Here is a 21,515-nt window from a genome sequence, read left to right as displayed (position 1 = left end):
ACCTGTCCAAACCCAGCTCAGAGGCTCCTGTGAACTGGACAATCGCCCACCGCCGTCGCCCTGCTCCAAGCAACCAAAGTTTCCTTAAGCAACACCCCACCCGAGAGCTTGGGTATCCTAGCCTCCACCTCCCATGCTGCGTTCCCTTCCACACCTCCGGGTAGGGAATCGAATAGGCTGGACACACTTGAGAAGATGTTTTCTTCTGCCAGTTTGGCATTGGGGGTCTTTGAACATCATATACCTTTTGGGCTGTTATTCCCACACGCTGTGGGATGCTGTTGCTCAAGTGCTGCCACAGGTCCCGGAGGAGGACCAGGCTATACTTTCCCAAACATTTGTGAATGGGAGAGATGCAGCGAAGTTCACGATCCGATGTGGACTGGACACGACCGGCTCACTGGGCAGAGGGGTTTCATCGACATTGCCCTACAGGCGACACACCTGGTTGAGGACATCTGACTATTTGGGAGATGTCCAAGCCAATCTTATGGGCATGCCCTTTGATGGCACTCTTCTCTTCTGAGAAAAAGCAGACTCCGTGCTCAAGCGCTTCAAGGATTCTCATGCTACCGCCAGATCCGTGGCCCTCGTGGCAACCCCTAAACTCCCTCAGCCTGCTTTTACACCCCAGTTCCTGTCCAGCCACCATGCCGTGCATAAGCCCAGCCTCTGTGTGGCTGAGGATGTTGGATCCACCAACCTTGTAGATCAGGGAGCCAGCTGGGGTTCACTATAAATTTTGCAAAGTCACACCCTACTCCCTCTCAGGCTCTCCCTTTCATTGGGCAGTTCTGGACACAGTGCTGTTTCATGCTTATTCTCCCAAGCGGCGACTCCAGGATATTCAGGCTATGATACCAATGTTTGAGCCTCTGTCTTGGATTTCAGTTAGAATGACCGTGAGGCTGTTGGGCCTCATGCCCTCCTGCATCCTGAGTGTGACACATGTGAGATGGCATTCGTGGGCTCTGCAGTGGGACCTGAAGTTCCAGTGGGCACAGCATCAGGGGAATCTCACGACATGGTCCAGATCTTTGAGGGAACTGCACAGGTTCTGCAGTGGGTTTTAACGATCGGCAGTTGGGTCAGAGGGAGATCTCTCTCCTGTCCCCAACCAGATCTAACAGTAGTAAAAGATGTGTCACTCACTCCTGGCCTGGGGCTGCCATCTGAGGGAGGCGGAGATCAGAGGCATCTGGTCTCCGGCGGAGCCTGAACTCAATATAAACCTGTTGGAGCTCCGTGCGATCAGACTAGCATTGAAAGCATTCCTTCCCTCTCTCAAGGGAAAGGCATTGAAGGTGTTCACGGACAACACCACTGCCATGTGGCACTGCAACAAGCAGGACGGGGTGGGGTCGTGGACTCTTTGTCAGGCTCTGCACCTCTGGGCGTGGCTGGAACAGCAGGGCATTTCCCTAGTGGTTCAACATCTGGCAGGCTCTCTGAAAACCAGAGCAGACAAACTCAGCCTGCAATGCTTAGTTGATCACGAATGTCGTCTCCATCCGGAGGTGTGGTGCAAGGTCTCTTTCAGCAGTGGGGAGAGCCTTGGTTAGATCTACGTGCCTCAGCAGAGAACGCGCAATGTCAGCAGTATTGCGCATTGGAGTTCACAAAGTTGCATTTGCTCTGCAACGCTTTTCATCTCAAGTGGAACTCGGGCCTCCTGTATGCATTTCCACTCATACCACTTCTGCCCAGAGTTCTCAAGAAGATCAAGAACAACCTGGCCCAAGTAATCCTTGTGTCTCTGGACTGGGTACAAAGAGTCTGGTATCCCGAGCTACTGAACATGTCCATCGATCCACCGATCAGACTGCCCCTTCGGGAGGATCTTATGTCGCAGCCGCAGGGGAGAGTTCACTTACCGTCTTCTTGCATGGAGATTGAGTGGTGACATTTGACAGCTTTTGACCTTCTTCCAGAAGTCTGTAACATAATCTTGCCATCCAGGTATCCCTCCACCAAAAATGTAAATGCCTGTCAGAAGAAATTTGTGGCAAGGTGCCCAGACAAGTCTGTTGACCCTTTTCTGCCGCTTTCTCTGTGGTCCTCTTGTTTATCCTTTCTCTGGCCCATCAGGGCTCTGCTATAGGCACTCTCAAAGATTATCTGGACCTGCAATTTCTGCTTTTTTGGGACTGCCTCATCAACCTTTCTTATTTAAGTCACCTGTTGTAAATAGGTTCCTTAAAGGCCTTTACTCATATGTTTCCTCCATCTCCATTCATTATGCCCCAATGGGATTTGAATTTAGTTTTGACAGTTCTGGTGTGTACTCCTTACGAGCTTCTCTACAATTGTCCTCTCAGGCTTCTCACTTTGAAAACAGCCTTCCTTGTGACCATTACATCTAGCCGCAGGGTGAGTGAGCTGCAGGCCTTGTCATCTAAGCTGCCCTTCCTTTCCATCTATCCTGACAAAGTGGTGCTTTGCACTAGGGCCTCCTTTCTGCCAAAAGTGGTTACTCCCTTTCTTGTAGGCCAATCCATCACCTTGCCTACTTTTTATGCACCCTAGCATCCTTCTGAGGAAGAGGAGAGACTCTATTGCCTGGACCCAAAACGAGCATAAGCGTTCTACCTTGATCGTACCAAAGTGTTCTGGGCGGTTGATCAACTCTTGGTGGGTGCGAAGAAAGGTCAGGCAGTGCAGAAGAGAACCATCTCCAGATGGGTCATATTCTGCATGAAAATGTATTACGCACTGGCTACGAAGCAACTCCCAGAGGGTTTGTTTGCTCATTGCACCAGAGCTAAAGCTGCGACCACTGCGTTACCACATGGAGTTGCAGTCCTTAACATCTGTCAGGCAGCAGCGTAGGTATCTCTGCACTTGTTTACCAAATACTACTGCCTGGACAGTCAGGTCCATAGGAATGGGCACTTTGCAGATTCAGTTCTGCAGGACTTTATAGTATTATCCTAGTTGACAGACTCACCTCCGTGGATAGTATTGCTTGGGTATCTATTCTAATTTAAGGATTCTGCAACTAGATTCTCTGTCAGATGGAGTTACTTACCTTCAGTAACGTCTTATCTGATAGAGACAAGATTTTGTTGCAGTATCCTTACTGACTTACCCATCCTCCCCGCTCCATGAACTGATTTCTAGGCACCGGGACTCCCTTTCAGGGCCTTCGTTTTGATGCGCCAGCTGTCAGTGTTCTTCATGGCTCTGCGCTTCTTGTGTGGAAAATTCTGAAAAGAAACTGACCTCAGCGCACTGGGGTGACGCCTATACAGGACCCGCGATGTCCTATCCGGCACTGACGACGGACGCAAAGCTGATTGATGCCACCTAATGGCGTGCAGGGTTACTGCTCCGGAAAAATCTCTGGATCCAGACTGACATCCGGGGGAAGTTCTAAGGCAAGGAATCTGCAAATAGATATTGTCTCCACCAGATAAAGCATTACCAAAGCTACTTAACTTGTCTGTTAACTCCCTAAGTTGCTGCAGTTTAGGAAAGCATAAAAGGACATGATTCTTCTTTGTGTAAGTCATCAAAACAAAAAATATCTGCTCTTTTTTCTAAAAGTCCCCTCCCAGTTCTAGTCTTGTTCATCAGCGGTTGTGAAGAAAGCAATTGTGTTGTCCAGTGTTGCCTTATTCACACAGTTATGGATCTTTAAATTTCTCCTTGACATCAAACTGAGAATCCTCCGGAAGTAAATGTTTGTTGCATGTGTGGCGGTAGATGCACCTGCCCTGAAATGTCCTGACATCTAGTGTTAGACTTGTACTTAGTAGGTTGTTTGTAAAAGTCTTTCAAGTCGCAGGGTACCCTGTGACACCTCCCTTAGTTTGCAGTGCACATGGATGCCATTGTTAGATTGTTTTGTCCGACATAGAGTTTGGACACACACGAGTGAGGCTCTTGTGCTCATTATATTCCAGGTTCATCGCTTCAGGCCCAGACAGTAAAACACCTATTCCTATCATTGAGGGACTGCTGCTGTACTCGTATCCAGTTTCTTCGACACTAGACCAAAATAGTAGACCATGTCCCTAACCCTTGGGGCTTGGTTTCAATTCCTTCCATCGACTATGGAGGCGTGAAAGGTGGTGGAACGTACGCTCTTCAAAAAGTGCCCTCAGTGGCATGCAAAATACTCCTGGACTGGCCTTCCAGAGAGTGTAATCTTTGAGAGACTAAGGACCACAAAAACACTGAATGTACCCTATGCCAAGCCTTTCGCTGCAAGAAAACATTCCAGTTGCGTAGAGACAGGCACTGCGTGCACATAAATATGCAGAGTCACTCAAAAGACGTCAGACTTCACATCTTTGGTGAGGCAAATCCGCTCGATGAATGAGAGGAGGAAGGCAGTGAATCACAAGGCATGCCTGCACACCAGTCCAGAGATAATCGACTCCAGCTCCTCCAAGCCATAAGAACATGAGGGCGATGACGTCCTCTACACCATCACTACTCTCAAACTAAGACAGTACCGAGGACCGTCAAAAAATGGCGAACCCCAACATCATGAGCCTTAAAAAAGGCCACACATCGAAGGTGGAGCACTGCCCCTAGGGGAACAGGCATCCACCACAGGACACAAAACTCAGCAGCTTTCAGGGCCTCCCTAACCTTCAGCCTCCATTTGGCACCAGGGAAAGGCATCAGAGCTCAAATAAGACTCCACCAAGAACCTCAACTCCCATCGGCACTCTGGCACCAAAAATCCGAAGCACCTGAGGGACCATCAGTGTCGACACAACATTCATTGCTGAAATCAATGCTTGCCTCAAAAAATACTCAGAAGACACTGGCAGTGCTGAAAGCATCAGCGGGCTGAGACTGCCCACCTTTGCCAGCTTTGATAACTTCCAGATACCACTGCTAGAAAGACTGTAGGAAGAAATAGAAGAAAGGCAAAAGTGCATTTTCAACTCCAGATGAGGAGGATCACTTTAAGAATCCGGAGACCCCTCAGCTTCTACCAAAAAAAGAGGAAGCTGTTCTTCAAAGAGGAGACTACCACAGAAGTTCTTCAGAGCCTCTTCCACAACACAGAAGGTTTAGAGGGGCGACCACTAGCTCCTCTCCCCACCTTATATAACTCCTCTAAGACCACCTCCACTAGATGCCTCCCCCGTTATCACTACATTCACATTCCCCATCAGGGCATCCGCAGTCTTACTCTGCTAGCAGTAGCCCCCTTCTTGTACCCCCTGGTGGCTACAAGGCACCTTCCTATTCTTGGCCCACTGAAGACCCATTGCAGGATTAAGACATGAATCCTCCAGGAGATGCAGACCTAAAGCCAGGGTGTTTTGCTGCACAGGCTACAGTGGATAGGGAGAGTAAAATGTATGATTCTGTAGGCAAAAGGGTTGTGATGGAGGCTGCCAACCATTGGCGAATTGCTAACTTCATAGGTCTCCTCACAGTATGAAAGGGCACAGTGGGAGGAGTTGGAAGGTTTGCTACAACACTTCCCAGACCAATTTAGGAGGAGGGTAGAAGAAATTGTTTCAGAGGGTAAAAAATCATTTTCACTGCCACCATATATTGTTCACTGGATGCCGCTGATACAGTATCTACTGTCATCCTAAAACAACACTCTTGGCTCAACACTCAACAGCACCTTGTCAATCTACTTTTCACTAGTGATCACCTCTTTGGTCCCCCAAGTGCACTAAATAGGCGAAAAAACTTAGGAAGGATAGGAAAGCACCTCCTTCAAACACCGTGCACTAGGGTCTCCTTCCATATGCAACAGTAAGGTGGTGCAGCAAATGCCCCTTCTCCAGAGCAGCCTCAGTCACACCAATTACTCCAGCAGTCCTACCAATAACAAGAAGGCAGGGCCTACACATGTGGATTATATCTCTAATTAACAACTCCAGTTGGGTCAAAGGTAGAGGTACTCATATTAAGGGAGTGTTTACCCCAAAACACTGACTTGCCACATATCCCCCAATCACGCAACACCAGTCCGAGAGACTACAGCGGTTTCTTCCCTGTTGGGAAGATTTCACCTAAGATCGATGGGCTGTAACCGATGGTTGGATTCTAACCATAGAAGAAAATGGGTATTGCCTAGAGTTCCTCTTAGCTCTACCAAACATTCCACCCCATCCAAACACCTAGGACAGGCACACTCCTGTGCTCAAGGGGCTATAGAGTCAGTGCTCTTTCAAAACCATGGAAGTTGGATTTTCTCCCTGTGCTTTTTTTAATTAAAAAAGGATTGTTCCCTCAAACCATTGTTTAACCCCCTCAACAGATACATCCTCTGAGAACATTTTCTTATGACAGCTTTACAGGATGTTATCCCCCCCCCTGCTGCAGTAAGTCATCTCCATGGCTACTCTAGAACTGAAGGACGCCTACTTACGCATACCTATCCTGCTCATCTGCACTATCCTCGTTTTAGGGTAACACTAACAGTTCAAGGTGTTACCCTTTGGGATTCCCACAGCCACAGTGATGTTGACAAAATACCTTGTGGTCCTAGCTGTCCACTTCAGAAGAAGAGGCACACTCGTGTTTTCCATATCTGGAATGTTTCTCTGATTAGGAACGTGGTCAAGCAGAAATGTCTAACACACACCCCAAGCTCCCATCTCCTTGCTCCACAGCATGGGATTTACAATAAACACCATCATATCCCACCTCCAAACCCCTACACATGAATCCTTTTTTAGGATCAGTTCTCAGTGCTTTCACCAGCAAGGCTTATCCTAAGCCTCAAAGAGTGCTAGATTTCCAGCAGCTTCTGCCTCTTTTTCAGCCAAATCATCGTCTTCCAGTCATAACAGCGATGCATTTCTATGAGATGATTGCCTGTTGCATCACCAAAGTTCACCCTACCAGGTTACATAGGCCCACATTGTAGGAGTGCCTCTCAGCATAATGGTCTCAAGCGGAGGGTCATCTACACAATCAAGCGTTTGTAATGGGTTGTACTCATCACTCTCTGCTGTAGTGGAGAGGCAAAAACCTGTTGCAGGGTCTCAAAGAAACAGAATTACGCAGTTAACCATCACCATGGACGCATCTGTTGTTGGCTGGAGCGCACATCTCCACGGCTTAAGAGTTCAGGTTCTCCGCTCAACCCAGCTGCAGGTGTTCCACATCATCTTTCTGGAGATTCTTGCCACCAACCCTTCAGAGCCTTTTTCGAGGACATGCTTCGAGGGCAAGGATGTGCTGATAGAAACAGACAACATGACCCCATGTACTATCTACAGAAACAGGGCGTTACTGTCTCACCACAGCTTTCAGCACTATCACAGAAGATTTGATATTCACTGATTCGCCACAGGGTTCATCTCCTTGCGTAGTACTTACAGGGAGTGGGCAACGACTTTGCCAACCAGCTCAGCAGGATGCATCAACAGGTCCACAATTGCAAACTCCATCCACAAGTTTTACTCCCTTACTTCCATGGCTGGGGGATTCTCCCAAAAAGGCATATTTGCTAAACAAGAAAATAAAAAATGACAATACTTTGCTTCTAGGTGGGCAGACTTAAATGGATGAACTTTTCAGCTGTATTTGCCTATGATTTTTCTCCTCACACACTCCTTCAATAAGCGACAAGAAAGCTACGGCAAACATCTCTCACTCGCATTCTGGTGGCTCCTGCATGGGCCAGACGACCTTGGTTCTCAAACCTCCCCAAGGTGTCTGTTGTTCCTCATACACCTACGCCTTGTGGCCATTGCTGCACACATGCTTAACAGGGAACATTCTTTACGTTTTAGAATCCCAGTTATAAAAATTGTCATGGAAGGCCTTAAAAGGGTTAATCAATCCAGACTTTCTCCTGCTCCCCTCTGGAATCTCAATATAGTGCTCACAAGACACATGGGTACAGTTCCTCTTCCCATAGATGACATCTGTAAAGTAGTACTATGGTCAGTACTGCACACCTTTAATAAGTATATTCTAACCCATCAGCAGCTAAGGTTGGCTAAACAATTCCCAAAGCATTATTTCAGACATCTGCATCGTCCACTGACTAGCCACTGCTTTATGAAGTACTGCTGTATAGTCTATGCAGGTCATGGTTATGTACAACACTACAAGCTACGAACAGATGCTTACAAGTTAAGTAACATTTTTTTTTCTATCCATTACTTCTTCATGAGCCATTTTTTAGTCACCACCACAACAGCTTCTACTTGTACCTCTTGGTCACGCTTGACCTAGTCAGTGACTGTGCCATCCACAACAACTTCATGTGCAAAGGTTTCCTTCTGGATAGTGACATCCTCCAGCCAATGCCCATTTTTGCACAATTAATAATTGTGCAGCAGTTCTAATACAGTCAGATCTTAGAGAGGACCTGCACCAGAACTAGAAATTGAGTATTTATCAGAGTAGCAAATACAACGATTAGGCACATAAGGACATAATTGAGGACTGTAAATACTATGTTTGTAGCATGTGTCCCTGTAGATAAACATGCTTTGCGTACTCAGGCCATCTAGTGTTGAGTCAGGCATTACAAAGGGTTGTTGTTCTAAGATTCTTCAAGTCATGGGATACTATTTGACTCCTCTTTCAGTCCATAATGTGCATGGGCACCCACTCCACCTTTAAATTGTTTTTGTCTGCCATCAGTTTCGGATGTGTTCAGCGATAATTTCAAGATCAATATGCTACTCATTTTTTTCTCGTCCCCGGCTGTTCTATAATCTCGTATGGGTTTAAAATGTTATTTTTTAAAATACAATAGATTGAAATTTAGCAATCAACATCTCTGGAAAGGTGATTCAAGACACACGATGATGCATCTAATTAAAATAAAACCGCTTCCTTAGAAGCTCTGGGATGAAATACTCACCTGCCAATTAAATTGAACTTCATAATTATAAGGGAAACCATTTTTCTTTTATTACTGAAGAGACTTAGGTCTCCTTCCGTTTTCATCAAAGACCCCTGTAAAGTTGCGGAGAGTATCTGGATAGCTCTATGATACATGTAGTGTCTGAGAGAGTGCGGGAAATTCTGCATTTCGCTGGCAGCCTTTTTCAGACCAAAATGTACAAAAACTCAGAAATAAACTAATGACTTCATTGAACTTGGCAAGCATCTAGGAGCACCCTCTTAAATATCGATTTCTATCAGCCTTCACAAGCCAATAGAGGTTGACAAGACCTTAAGAACGCACCATACCTGTTGATGAGCGCTGGAGTGTCCTAATAAAAATATTACAGTCCTACGGTAAGGTTCAAGGATTAAATTAACATACGGCATCTCTGCTAAGAAGTACAGAGGTGGTACTGTGTAAGTAAAGATGTTTTAGTATTTTCTTAATTACATGACGATCAATTGGAAGTACATTTACCTGCGGTGCCTACTTCTCCACTACATACGAAAATCACATATCAATTCAGCCTGTCTGTTTCCTGTTGTTTTTCTTTTAGTGGATTATGTTTTTCTGTAATTTCAAAACTTCCGGTGCGCACAGCAGCCAATCCACTTGTTGAGCATATCTTGAATGTCGACAGGGAGTGGAAAGAACTTAGTTTATAAACTGCCCTAGGATTGGCATGTTGGAGGCTCCTTGGCCGATCCTAGAGTGCTGCACTAAAATCGACGCGCTTATTAACTACTGAGTCTGCATGTGTCGCTGTTGTATGTAAACACATTTTTGCACAGTTTAACAGGTGCGTGCAGTGCGGAGAGAGTAGTGCTTTGCTTGGTTGGTGGTTCAGAGTTAGTCATTTTCGAAGCAGAAGTTAAGTTAACCCAAACGATAACTGCCCACCTCGAGCTAGGCAGGCGCAGCTTCTTCCTCCCACGATTAGAAGTATAGGGGGGACATTTTAGAACAGGTCAAATCCCAATCAGTGAGAGTTAGTGAGGATCAGACCCCGGTTACGCAGGCCCCTCTGTAAGGGCATTGAATCACCCATACCACAATACCACTTCAAAAGTAAAGAGGATGCCGCTAGTAAATCTAACATTTTTAAACGCCCCAAAGCCGCTCTGCACGCCTAGGTGCTGCTGTTAGCATCTGCTGAGGCCAGCGCCGCGCCCGGACATGAGGCAGCAATTCAGACACCTACAGGCCTCCGCCAGCCTCTGGCTTTGAGGAACTGATGCCCCCTTCTAAAAGTGGGAATACTGATAGACCACATACACCCTGACTTGTGTCCTGAGGGTGACGCAACAGAGTGCCAAAAGAGCTGCATTAATTTATTTATTTTACTCCTTTGATGTGCCACTGTGATTTTTAAAAATCCCATCTTTTAGCCGTGCTGCTGCATAACGAAGTACATTTTCCACTAAAAAATTAATCTTCAACCGGCAGACGTGGCTGCCAACGTATATCACGTCAGAGGTATCAGGGAGATAATGAAAGGGAGCAGGAAGCGGCCATCACAGTGCACTGACGACAGCAGCAGTGATTGGAGCAGAGGTTTGGTGGGGTGGGTACAATGGCAGAGGGGATGGCATGCCGAAAATAGCATTGGCTTAAGCGATGTGCCACTGATTTTTAAAAATCCCATCTTTTAGCCATGCTGCTGCATAACGAAGTACATTTTCCACTAAAAAATTTATCTTCAACCGGCAGACGTGGCAGCCAACGTGTACCTCGTCAGAGGTATCTGGGAGATAATGAAAGGGAGCAGGAAGCGGCCATCACGATGCACAGAGAGCAGCAGTGATTGGAGCAGAGGTTTGGTGGGGTGGGTACAATGGCAGAGGGGATGGCATGCCGAAAATAGCATTGGCTTAAGCGTGGCTGTTTCACCACCCCTAAAAACAAGCATTTGGAATGCAATAGTCTTGTGTTTGCTCGAGTTAGAGCTCATAGCATTGTAAATTACTGACTGGACTTTTATTGCCACACAGACTGAAAATAACAAAAGGAGGAGAACAAGGGTGAGCTGGCCCTGGAAAAGCCCCCCTCTGCTGTTGGTTTATGTTTACAGAGGGAGCTGGTGGGGAGGAGTAACTGAACAAGCACCCACACTGTTGAGGTGAAACAGGCAAATGCCAAAAAAAAGCCCCTTACAGAAGAGATAAACAGGACATAGCGTAATTACACAGTACTTTGTGCTGCTCCCAAAGTGAAAAAAGGCAGGACAAAGAGGCAGAACTGACCACTAGCAAGCAAGGATTTTTGAAGGACACTGCAACTAACAAATCAGAACGCTGGAACTCACTCTATAGTATACTTAAAAGTATACAGCAGGCCGAACGCTAACGCTCGACCTAAAAACTGACGTCAGTTCTCTGGGGAGGCAATTATATTGTGCACCTGACATCCCTTCTGGGGCAGGATACACCCGACTCGGAGCCACACACCACCACCACCAGTTGCTCAAGGTAATTGATGAGAGAAAAAAAATCTCTGGATCTTTTCTGGTACCTGCAGATGTTCACAAGGTGAGGATCTACCAGAAATAGCATCCAAAGGCAGGTAACTTGCTCCTCTTCCACGGTTCCTCCCTTGGTGACAATTCATGATGAATAGTAGGGGTGCGGGCTAGCCGACAGGCATGAAATCCATACTCTGCCCAGACTCCAAAGTATTCCTCTTCCCTCTCCCACACTCATACTTTATTGGGGAGGGCTGAAAGGGTTGAGAATCTCCCAGCCCCCATGGGCTGTCAATCAGACAGATACTTTCCATTCTAGGACAATTATTTGAAACGTTTGAGGACACAGCTAATGAAATAGCATGAAAAACACCTTCCTCATCTGGAGCACTAGGTCATTACAGTGTTATTAAAAACAAACTATGCAGTTTTTCTATGAAGTAGGAACCAAATAATACATCCAAGAGGCTTCTTGATACAGAAAATAATATTAGGCTTGAGTCCTATATTTGGGTTTCAAACAAGTTTCTCCTTCCACATGGTCCCACTGCAGAAGATTGTTTCACTGTTACATAGCGCTGGCGTCTTGGCAGCCAAAGAGTTTAAAGAGGCATACTTCCATTACCCATTTGCAGAAAGCATAGCAACTACCTCCGACAGTGGTCGCACCTCATGTTTGGAATCCATCTGTGAGGCTTTAGTAGAGATTAGTGATACCTTAATATTATCTTTCAAAATAATCAGGCATTACTGAAGTTTGTTAATGCTCAGAAATATGCAGCTTCTCGAAGTTTTTCTCTACCAAGTTTGGAATAAATAGTTTTACCCTCTGCTGTATTTTTTGTAGAGAAATGAGCAGAATGAAGTAAATACAGTAGATCTTTTGGGGAGGGGGCAAAGTCTAGTTTCTCCTTGCTTCATCCTCCCTTATTTTATATTCCCACCTACTATTATTCCCATTTACTTTAGCACTACCACCAAACCAATATACAAGCTTAATGCAAGATTTGTTGAATCGACTTTCACTGGAGTAGGAATACTAAAACTTCTGGATAGCTTAAGTGCTGGATTTCCTTTTGGGAAACTGTTGGATAGCTTCCGTTCTCTACACCTTCTCTACGTTTAAGAGCACAGTGGCGAAAGGAAGTCAATACGGTTCTTAATTTGACCAGCTTGAGCAACACATGGATGTTTCTAGGAATGTCATTATTGTCTCTAGATCCTTGAATGGCCAGTAACGTTAACCAGCATTTTCACTTTAGAGCGAGGATCCTCCATTCTCAACCAGGCAGTCTCAGCCACACCCTAACTCAGTGTTTGATTTGTAAATAAAGAGGTGCCGGTGCTCAAAGCCCTTCTCTTAAACATGCGGCTGCTGTAATTTAAATCTGCCAGCACTAAATACTGAGGCAGCGTAATCCTGAAGCCATCTCGGGCCTCTTCAATCCATTTACGGCCACCCCTGCCCCTTCAGCTCATCCTGCAACTTTCTGCTTTCTCCCTTTATGACGCTTTTTCTCTTTTCCTTCTTCCGTCTTTCCCATATGTGTCTTTTGCTCGCAGCAAATGCTTGAGGCATAAGAATAAGCCCCGGCCCTCACAAATAAATGCCGGTGATCAGCACCGGAAACAACAAGCACAAATTAAGCACTGCCCTAACTCATGAACAACTGGAATTTGAATCGTTACAACCTTGTGGTCGATGTGGGTAAGATTTGAGATTCGGTCCTTTCCCTGTGTTTGTTGAAAGTTAAAACTGGAGAGAGCGCTCATGTGACTGACTAGTGCTTATATAGTCAAACAGTGTGGAGCATTCGGAAAAAAATGAGCAGATGTTTCTGGAAGTAAGTGTGGTGTGCGCATGTTTGTGGGTGTCCAACATGTCTTGTAGACTCACAGGTGGTGCTCTTTCCTTGCCGCCAGGGGCCGTCTCACACAAGTGCCCCAGAGGTGCAGTGGGTGCGCATATCATAAGAGGGCATTCCCTCATTTGCATGGGGGCACGTGTCCTCATGCAAATGAGGGAATCTCTGCATTTGCACTCATGCCAAAGTACTGATGTAGGCGCACATGCCTTTAGAGGCACAAAAAGATTGCACACTTTCAGTGTGCTTTTTAAATGCAGCCCTCTATGGGGATGAAAGGGGGTCCCATGGACGCCCAGACAAACCTTTACAGAGGGGTGCAGTCTCGCTGCACCTGCCTGCAAGATGATCTCTAATCCCATTTAAAAGTGCAAAGGGGGGGGGGGGGAATGCCGCCTGCACAGAGAAACACGGAGCAACTTTTAAACAGCTGCTCGATATTACTCTTCAATCCCGTGCACTGAGGACAGCGCGAGTTCTCCGCTGCCCCAAGGGGAGCGCATTCTTCCTGATAGGGCACACTTTCCATGTTTGCACCCGGCGCCGCTGCTTTAACATACGCCACGCAAACGCGTAAAGTGCATCCAGTCTCTAATACGGGCCCTGATGTTGTGTGAGGGACACTGAAGATTTACCTTTACTTATCTTTCAATGTTAAACTCAACTTCGGTAAGTGCAGAGTTCAAAGTAGTAGCCTGCATGCACCTCAAAGGTCCGGACCTATAGTTACAGGTAAGAAACGTATTGGTAAACTGTGTGCATTTTAGAAGTAGAAAGACTGTAGGCGTAGTAAAAAGAGTACGTTTTTTCCCCCGGCATTTTGTGATGGAGCATACTCCAAGTGTAAGTGAACATAGTTATCAGAACTTGGTTACGATAATTATCTCAGCATTGCAGCAGGTCAGTTAAATCCAATTCTTGTTGCTCTGCCATTAAAGATATATGAATGTTATTGAACTGGATTTGTAGACGCCCTTTTCGAATGATTGTTTTTGTTTTGTTTTTATACCTAATTCCAGATCGGCGTGGCGTTCTACGAAATGCTCCTGAATGTCGACCAGTGCAGCGCACACCTTCACTATATAGATCCCATTTGTGACTTCTTGTACCATATGAAATACATGTTCACCGGGGACAGTGTGAAGGACCCGGTAAGGACTAATGAAAAATGTGTTTACTGTGCACCTTTCTGTTTACAGTTAGCAGCGACGTTAGTTCTGCTCTTCACTGATACCCTTTACCGTATGGTACCCTTTAAAAGTGCTTAATTTGTAAATAAAAACGTGCCGGTGCCCGAATCTCTCCTCTTAAACACACGGCAGCCGCATTTAAATGTGCGAGCACGGAATACTGAGGCAGCATAATACTGAAGTCATCTCGGGCCTCTTCAGTCCATTTAAAGACACTCACTGCCCCTTCAGCTCACGCTAGCAGATTTCTGCTTTCTCCCTTTGTGACGCTTTTTCATTTTTCTCTTCCCCGGCTTTCCCATATACGTTTATTGCCCTCAGCAAATGCTTGAGGCAGAAGAATAAGCTCCTGCCCTCAAAAATAAGTGCCGGTGCTCAGCACCGGAAACAACAAGCACAAATTAATCACTGCCCTTTACGGTATGGTACCCATAGGATATGATACAGGAACGATCTTCGTCTCATTCGATTAACTTGATTATTTAATTTAATTACAGAGTTGACAGAGAAAATACTCAGAGCAGTGAGCGTGGCTGCTTTGATTGCTTAGTTTTGTGTGCCTAACACATCGCCTGCTGTTGTTTTTTGTCGTCTGTCTTCAAAATGATGGGCATTGTCCACCAATTTCAACTATCGCTTTCAGAGTTAAACATAGCAGATCAAGGCTGTGTGGAAATCGCAAGGTAAATTGATAGTGATTTCTCACGTGAATTATTCAGAGGAAGTTTGTGCAGTTGTCTCGTCTGAGTAAACCATCTTGACGCACGACTCCTACTTTCAATGTCTACTTAAAATATATTTCAATTTAAATTTTTAGCCTTGCCTCTGTTTTTTGTTTTTTTTGTACAGGTAGAGAAAATCATCTGTAATCTAACGCCGGCTCTGAAGCTCCGTTTGCGTTTCATCACGCACATCAGCAAAACGGATCCCGCCCCTGTGCCCCCGCAGCCCGCCAGCAGCGGATCTCCAGCTCCACAGACCAGCCAGTCTTCGGTCAGTGTCACTCTGCCAGGCGCCCAGTGAGTCTGCTCATAGGAAGCAACACTATAGGGAACCGGAAAGAGGATTCACCAAAGAGACCGTGGAAGTTTTGGGATGGTTCCTTTGTGGGAAACTGACTAAACGATTCTTGTTGCATCTACTTCCTGCCATACATCACTGCAGTTAAATTAGGTTGTAATAAAAAGCATAAAGAGGCATAGTGTTTAATGCACAGAGGATGGTGGAACGTCTAGCTTCATCAAACCTTTCAAAGTCATGTAATCCATTTTTACATGGAGTGAATGAATGCATTCCCTTGCAAAAGTGCTACATTTTCTCCAACCTTTCTAACTCGGACTTAATTTGTGAATGTTGTCATGGATTTAAGTAGCTGCGGAACTGTTGCTCTGATTGTAAATTCCACACAGGGCTACAGCTCAAGTCCACTGTTCTCCCCAACCATTTCTTGGATTTAATACTGTGTGTGTGAAAAATCTTGACATTACTGCCCCCTATGGGGAAAATCATTGGTGTAACTTATAAAGTTACGTCTGTTTTACTATTTGCATAAAGAAAGAACTGATGCTAAATCAGACCCTGACTATTTAGCTCTTTTTTATTGACTTTCGATCACTTGGGTTCTTATTGCTTAAATATATATAAATATTTTTTACAACTAATCCGTTATTTCGTCATTTGTTAAATTTCTGTTTGGTATGTTTATGTGGGTAAAATAGAAGTAAAATAATCTGGCCGGTCACTGGTGCAGTGCGTGCAACTGTACTTAACGCTGATAAAAACTTAATCTGTCAAGTGTTATTGATTGAACGATCTATTTGAGTCAATTTCTTCGCATCTGGTTATTGTATACATTGCAGCATTTGTAATCTACTCGGACGCTGTCCAAAGTTTAGCTGTGTAGCATTTAGTGATAAGGTTTTGTTTAAGGTACTTCGTAATCTGCATGCTTGCACGCATGCTTGAGGCCACATCGGAGTGTGAAGGAGCAACATTACGTTAATCTGTCACTGATTGTATCCATAAGGAACCCTGGTTGCATAAACCCTCTGGAAATGCTTTGTGAAAAAGTGTCAGCAGTCTTAAGAATGAAAAGTGATTCTCTTTATCCCTTATTTGTGATGGTAATTTAATATGTAGTCTATGCTCATTCCAGCAGTATTCTGCCATCTCTTTTGAGTCTTTTTTTTCAACTTTGTGGCTTTGAAAATTTCTTCATGAGGTAGAACACAGTTTGTAGCTCAGTTGATATCTTGGCTCCTTTCTCTCAGTGTACCCTGGGTCATGGGATTTAATTTTCTTCCATTGTAGCCTAAATACAAGATATCATTTTGTTTCAGTTCACATCATCAAGGACACGAAGTCCAGGGAAGTTATGATCTATTCACTTATGACTACGAACAACTCCCTTTGTTATAAGTATGGCCATGTTACAAGGCTCAACCCACCCTACCTCTGCGTTCCCATGTCCCTCTGTTGGATAGGATAATTGTGAATCTTGCTAGGCTCGGAACAGCCTAAATGTGGATATAGTTTAGTTGTCTTCCCAGAGAAAACTGTGTTACATATTTTAGCAGTACCAAAACATTATTAATATCAGAAACCCAAACACTGAAATGCACACACAATTTAGTAAACTAATTGAGGAAAATGTGAGACAAAAAAATAGATAAGATTGGATTTAGTTAACTAGAGATACGACTTTTTTAAAAGTGTGAACACAGGTTAAAGAAGGTGGTTGTGGCTGATGGGAACCTAGGTAGAATTTTAGGCCAACCACAATGGAGTAGGTTCAAGTAATCCAAGAGGATTGCACTGATCAAATGTTTTACCTTTGGACTTGGTCATTTGTTTTTTGAAAGTCAGTCTTTTTTCTTAAAGGCAAATTCTGACAGCAGAGCAAGGCAGGATGCTGTAGCAGGGGAGTGACTATTTCCATTCCCTCGGTACAGGTGAAGAGCAGGTCACACCTCAGTTCTCTTCACAGCAGGGTCCGGAAAAAACTTTTCTTTTGAGTCCTAGCCAGGTCCGGTTGTGCTATGATGACCTGGGTGTGGAATGCCAGTTTTATCATGCACACTAATGATTGGTGACAACTCTTGCTTCTAACAGAAGTTCCGCAGGCCAGTCACTTTTACAGTTATTCCTGTTCGCCTTCATTCAAACTATCCCAGAGTATCCTCCTGTGTTGCCTTAAAAGATAGCAGGACTGCTGTCCTTTCCTCAGAACCGCTAAATTCCACATAGGGTCTGTGTTATTGGAATCCACTACTACCAAAAATCTCTCGACTGTTTTGGAAACCGTTATCCCTCAACGGCGACCAGAGACGAGAAGTCTGGGAGTGAACCCGGTTCAATTGAGTCTCTTACATTACACCACATTTTGCTATGAACTTGCCAAAAGTCAGGCCTTCGCTTTGCTGATTGTAACACTGTCCTTCACACTCCTGGTTCCCATATTCCAACATGGGTGGGCAGCATTTCCTCATCCCACCCATACTGCTCTCAGAGGCAGCTCAACTACCTCTTGCCAAGGAAGTATTTCACACTTCTACAGGGCTTGGTTACTGTTGGGAGGGAAGCTCGGCAGAAATTAACTATCATTTTGGCTTCCAAGTAGTACAATGTAAGGTTTTCTAAATGTACCTTTGTTAGCAAAATCCTACCTCCCTAATCGACTATGTTGTTGATAAATATTGCAAAGAAACTTTCAATGAACATCGAGCATTTTTTTACCCCGATTCACGAAAAAAATAAGGTTTAATCTCACACATGCTTTCCCCTTACAAAACAAATGCCGCAGCCTGTCATGTGCAATTAGCTCTCAATAGTCAGACAATGTAGGTACGTACTGCTCTTAACACTTATGAAGTCCCCCTTTTATACATTAAGCATCCGGCCTTGTAGTCTACAAGGCCAACTCACAGGTGAGTTAAAAGAAGGGTTTTGCAAATGGCAAACGGTTTCCTGTGATGGGTAACCACAATGTTTTAGGCTGAAACCTCAAGTCACAGTGGCAGGCCTGAAATCGGTACTTTACAGACCTACGTGTGGATGGTGTGACTGCATATTGCAGCCCAAATAAGACATTCACTTTTATGCCAAACGTGCATTATCCTGTGCAAAGTTACTGTGGCCTTTAGACACATTTACTGCCACTTCTAAATGTTACAACACAAACAAAAATCTTGTTGACCACTGGTAAACTCCTTTTGGGTATTAGGCAATTTACTCCCCCCAGGATCCTATTAAAAAAACATGATTGTCATTGCAAGAAAATTAAATTTTTTACCCCATTCAGACCGTTCTCAGAAGGTTCAGATGGAATGATAGCTGTTCCCAGAAAACTCTGCGGCTTTATATGGAGAGCAGAGAAACAGTTTGGATACATAACGTCTTGTCCTCAAAAGTGGCATCACAAAGAAAATACAAATCCTATCGATGATCTTCGCCATGTAATTGTTTTGCTCATTCTTTTTTCTGATTTTCTGATTAAAATCCAGGTGTTTTTATATTTAAAACGTGGTCTTTAAAAAAAAAAAAAACTGTGAGCATGTGTTTTTTGTTAATGGGAAATGTACAAGTCAGTCTTAATGGTCAAATACTGTTACAATAAAACTGTAGAACATGAAAGTCACATACAGTAACTAAGTACAAAAATCATAAAATGAGTGCTAAAGTAAAACTCTACTAATGTGGCTGTACCACCCTTATTCCTTTAACCACCCTTGAGTGTGAATCTTGTTTTGTGAACTAGACAGAAGTTGGCCTCTCTATGTTCTCTGTAAAATTACGTTTGACTTTGCCATCAGTACACTTGTTATAATGGAAGTGATGTGATTTGTGCGGCCACTAGATTGACAGTGAGGGGTGTTTCAGTGCTTGTTGTGCACAGGGACTTAGGCTGTGTCTAACCATCGTGGTCCAACGAAGCCAAAACCCGTCTGGGGTTGTTGGTTTCCTGTTTGTAAGGGACATAGCATAGCATACAGGGTTAAATTGATCCGCGTGGAGCCAGACTAAGGATGATGTGAATGTGGGTGGTCTCTTTCAGCAGCGACACAGACAAGCGAACTTAGTCCTATAGAAGCCAGCTAGAATAACTATTAGTGGTTTAGATCATTCCAAGCCTGTTCACCCCTGTATTTTTCAGTCCAAATGTTAGTAACTAGTAAAATTTTCCGTTAGCTTTTGTAGTCCACGCGTTGAAGGGCAATTTATCAAGACATTCAAAGGCCTCCCCTTTGGCCAGCCCTATGTTGACCGCCATTTGTCTGGGATTATTCATGTAGCTATGCTTACAAATTGTTGCTATTGGTTAAGTACTATTTCCAATTACATGGAAGCAGAAGGCGGCAACAGTTGAAACAGGCTGTGCTTGTGATGCTGGGCTGCCTTGTTGGGCTGCATTCACTGTGCTGAGAGAAGCATAGCAGGATCACCAGATCGCTAGAGTGATGATTGGACTGTGGCGTTGGGGGTGGGGGGGGTGTACCAGTGCTGCAGCCCATTGCTTGCCCGGCACTGTGGCTTTATTGGCTGCCCGCTGCAGTTAAAAAAGTAATTGAAAGCTGCTGAACAGTCCCCAAAACACCGCAGCCACAGGAAAATTGCATCAAGAATGTGGACAACATTGCATTGCATCGCCAAACAGTAAAAATAGTAACAAGCATTTGCATTGCAATGGGCCTCACATTTGCTCGAGTTAGAGCTGTTAGCATTCCAAATTTCGAACTGGACTTTTCTTGCCACATAAATTGAAAATGAAAAGTAAAACAGTTGACATAAGCAAGCCAATTCAAAGCACCAAAGCCGTCATGAGCATGAAGGATACACAGAAAAGGAAAAAGAAGTTTGCTCGCAGTCAAACATATTGGCCAATGTGCAACTATGCATGTAACCGGGTTGATGGCCAAGGCAGTAACAAAACGGCACCAAGGAGGGACAAACTTAAAGCATTCACCAATGAAAACAAATAATTTTTGAAAGGCAAGTCCATGAACAAGTGATATTGATGGGCAAGTGGTGGGCGTTTATAAAAGCCTACAGATAGAATACAACACGTCAGAGTGATGGGGCGCTCGACCTTAAAGCGGGCCCAGCGAAGCCCGGAGTGGTGCTTGCTCTTGATCATCAGGCAGAATCGCCCCCACGAGGGCAGTAGGGTCTGAGCCCTGGGGATGGTTGTACAACAGGCACCATCCCCTCACCACACTCACACCCGCCCCACCACTCCAGTGGTCTTCAAACGTTTTAATGCCATGCCCCTCCCCTCTTGGTGAAAAAAACTATTGCACCCCCCCCCCCTACAAATTTTTCACAATTACTCTATTAGGATGGCAATGTTTATATATGTATAGATCTATTTAAACATTACAGATATGTTACTGTTTTCTAAATGCAATCAAATACATGATTCCAAACATACTGTTCTGGTAAGGCAGACCTTACTAACATAAAGGTATTTACAGTGTTATTATTGTAAGTGGGTGTTTTGAAAAATATTTGGAGTCCCTTCCGTTTTGGCACATACTACCAGCTTGGATATAAATGACAAAATATGTTAAAGTTGGCCCATTACAGAGTTATTTACTGCTGCTCATTTTTTTCAGCTTAAAACAAAGCCCTGTTATCAGCATACTGCTTCTTTTGACCAGAGCTTGGCCCCCCCAGTTTGAAGACCCCTGCACTAACAACCAACGTGAGGCTCAGAAACAGCACACGCTCTTCAACTCTGACTTTTTCAAAACCAAAATAGAGGGCCCAACAGAACCAGCAGATGATGCTTACTGGACAGAAAACAGTTTCCCTACAAGCGACCATGAGATTGTGTCAGAAAATAGTGACAGCCAATATGATATTACAGGAGTAATCTCCAGAGAAACACATCCAATAAATGTTCCAAGTTGTCAAAATACTAGTGGGTCAGATGGCTGCATGTGTTCAGTAAGGCCCGAAGCGGGTATATCCATCGAATCCCATGTGAAGGGTAAGGTGAATTAATTCTCATTATTAAACATTAACACCCTTGGTAACTCGAGACAGACCAGGGCACAGAATGTGAGCATGGTGGCATATCGAAAGGTTAGACTCACAGGTATGGACCTAATGGTGCAACAACAAAACTACGAGAACATCCAGCCCTCCCTACACTCCCCAAGTAA

At 44.6% G+C, this 21,515-nt stretch overlaps 1 protein-coding gene across 3 annotated transcripts in view; it reads left to right on the top strand.

Annotated features, from left to right (window-relative positions):
• The window catches only part of MED23 (mediator complex subunit 23), a 409,061-nt gene extending 393,048 nt beyond the window's left edge, over nt 1-16,013 (top strand). For all 3 annotated transcript variants that reach the window (XM_069235159.1, XM_069235158.1, XM_069235157.1), the window contains 2 exons: nt 14,182-14,313; nt 15,202-16,013. In XM_069235159.1, coding sequence (XP_069091260.1) covers nt 14,182-14,313; nt 15,202-15,375 — 306 coding nt within the window. In that variant the 3' untranslated portion in view covers nt 15,376-16,013. The remainder of the gene's footprint in view (nt 1-14,181; nt 14,314-15,201) is intronic.
• Nucleotides 16,014-21,515: the final 5,502 nt, after the last annotated feature.

The sequence above is a fragment of the Pleurodeles waltl genome, chromosome 5, assembly GCF_031143425.1.
Source record: "Pleurodeles waltl isolate 20211129_DDA chromosome 5, aPleWal1.hap1.20221129, whole genome shotgun sequence".
Lineage (NCBI taxonomy): Eukaryota > Metazoa > Chordata > Amphibia > Caudata > Salamandridae > Pleurodeles > Pleurodeles waltl.
The sequence above is the reverse complement of the archived record's forward strand: the minus strand, read 5'-3'. Positions and strand labels throughout refer to the sequence as shown.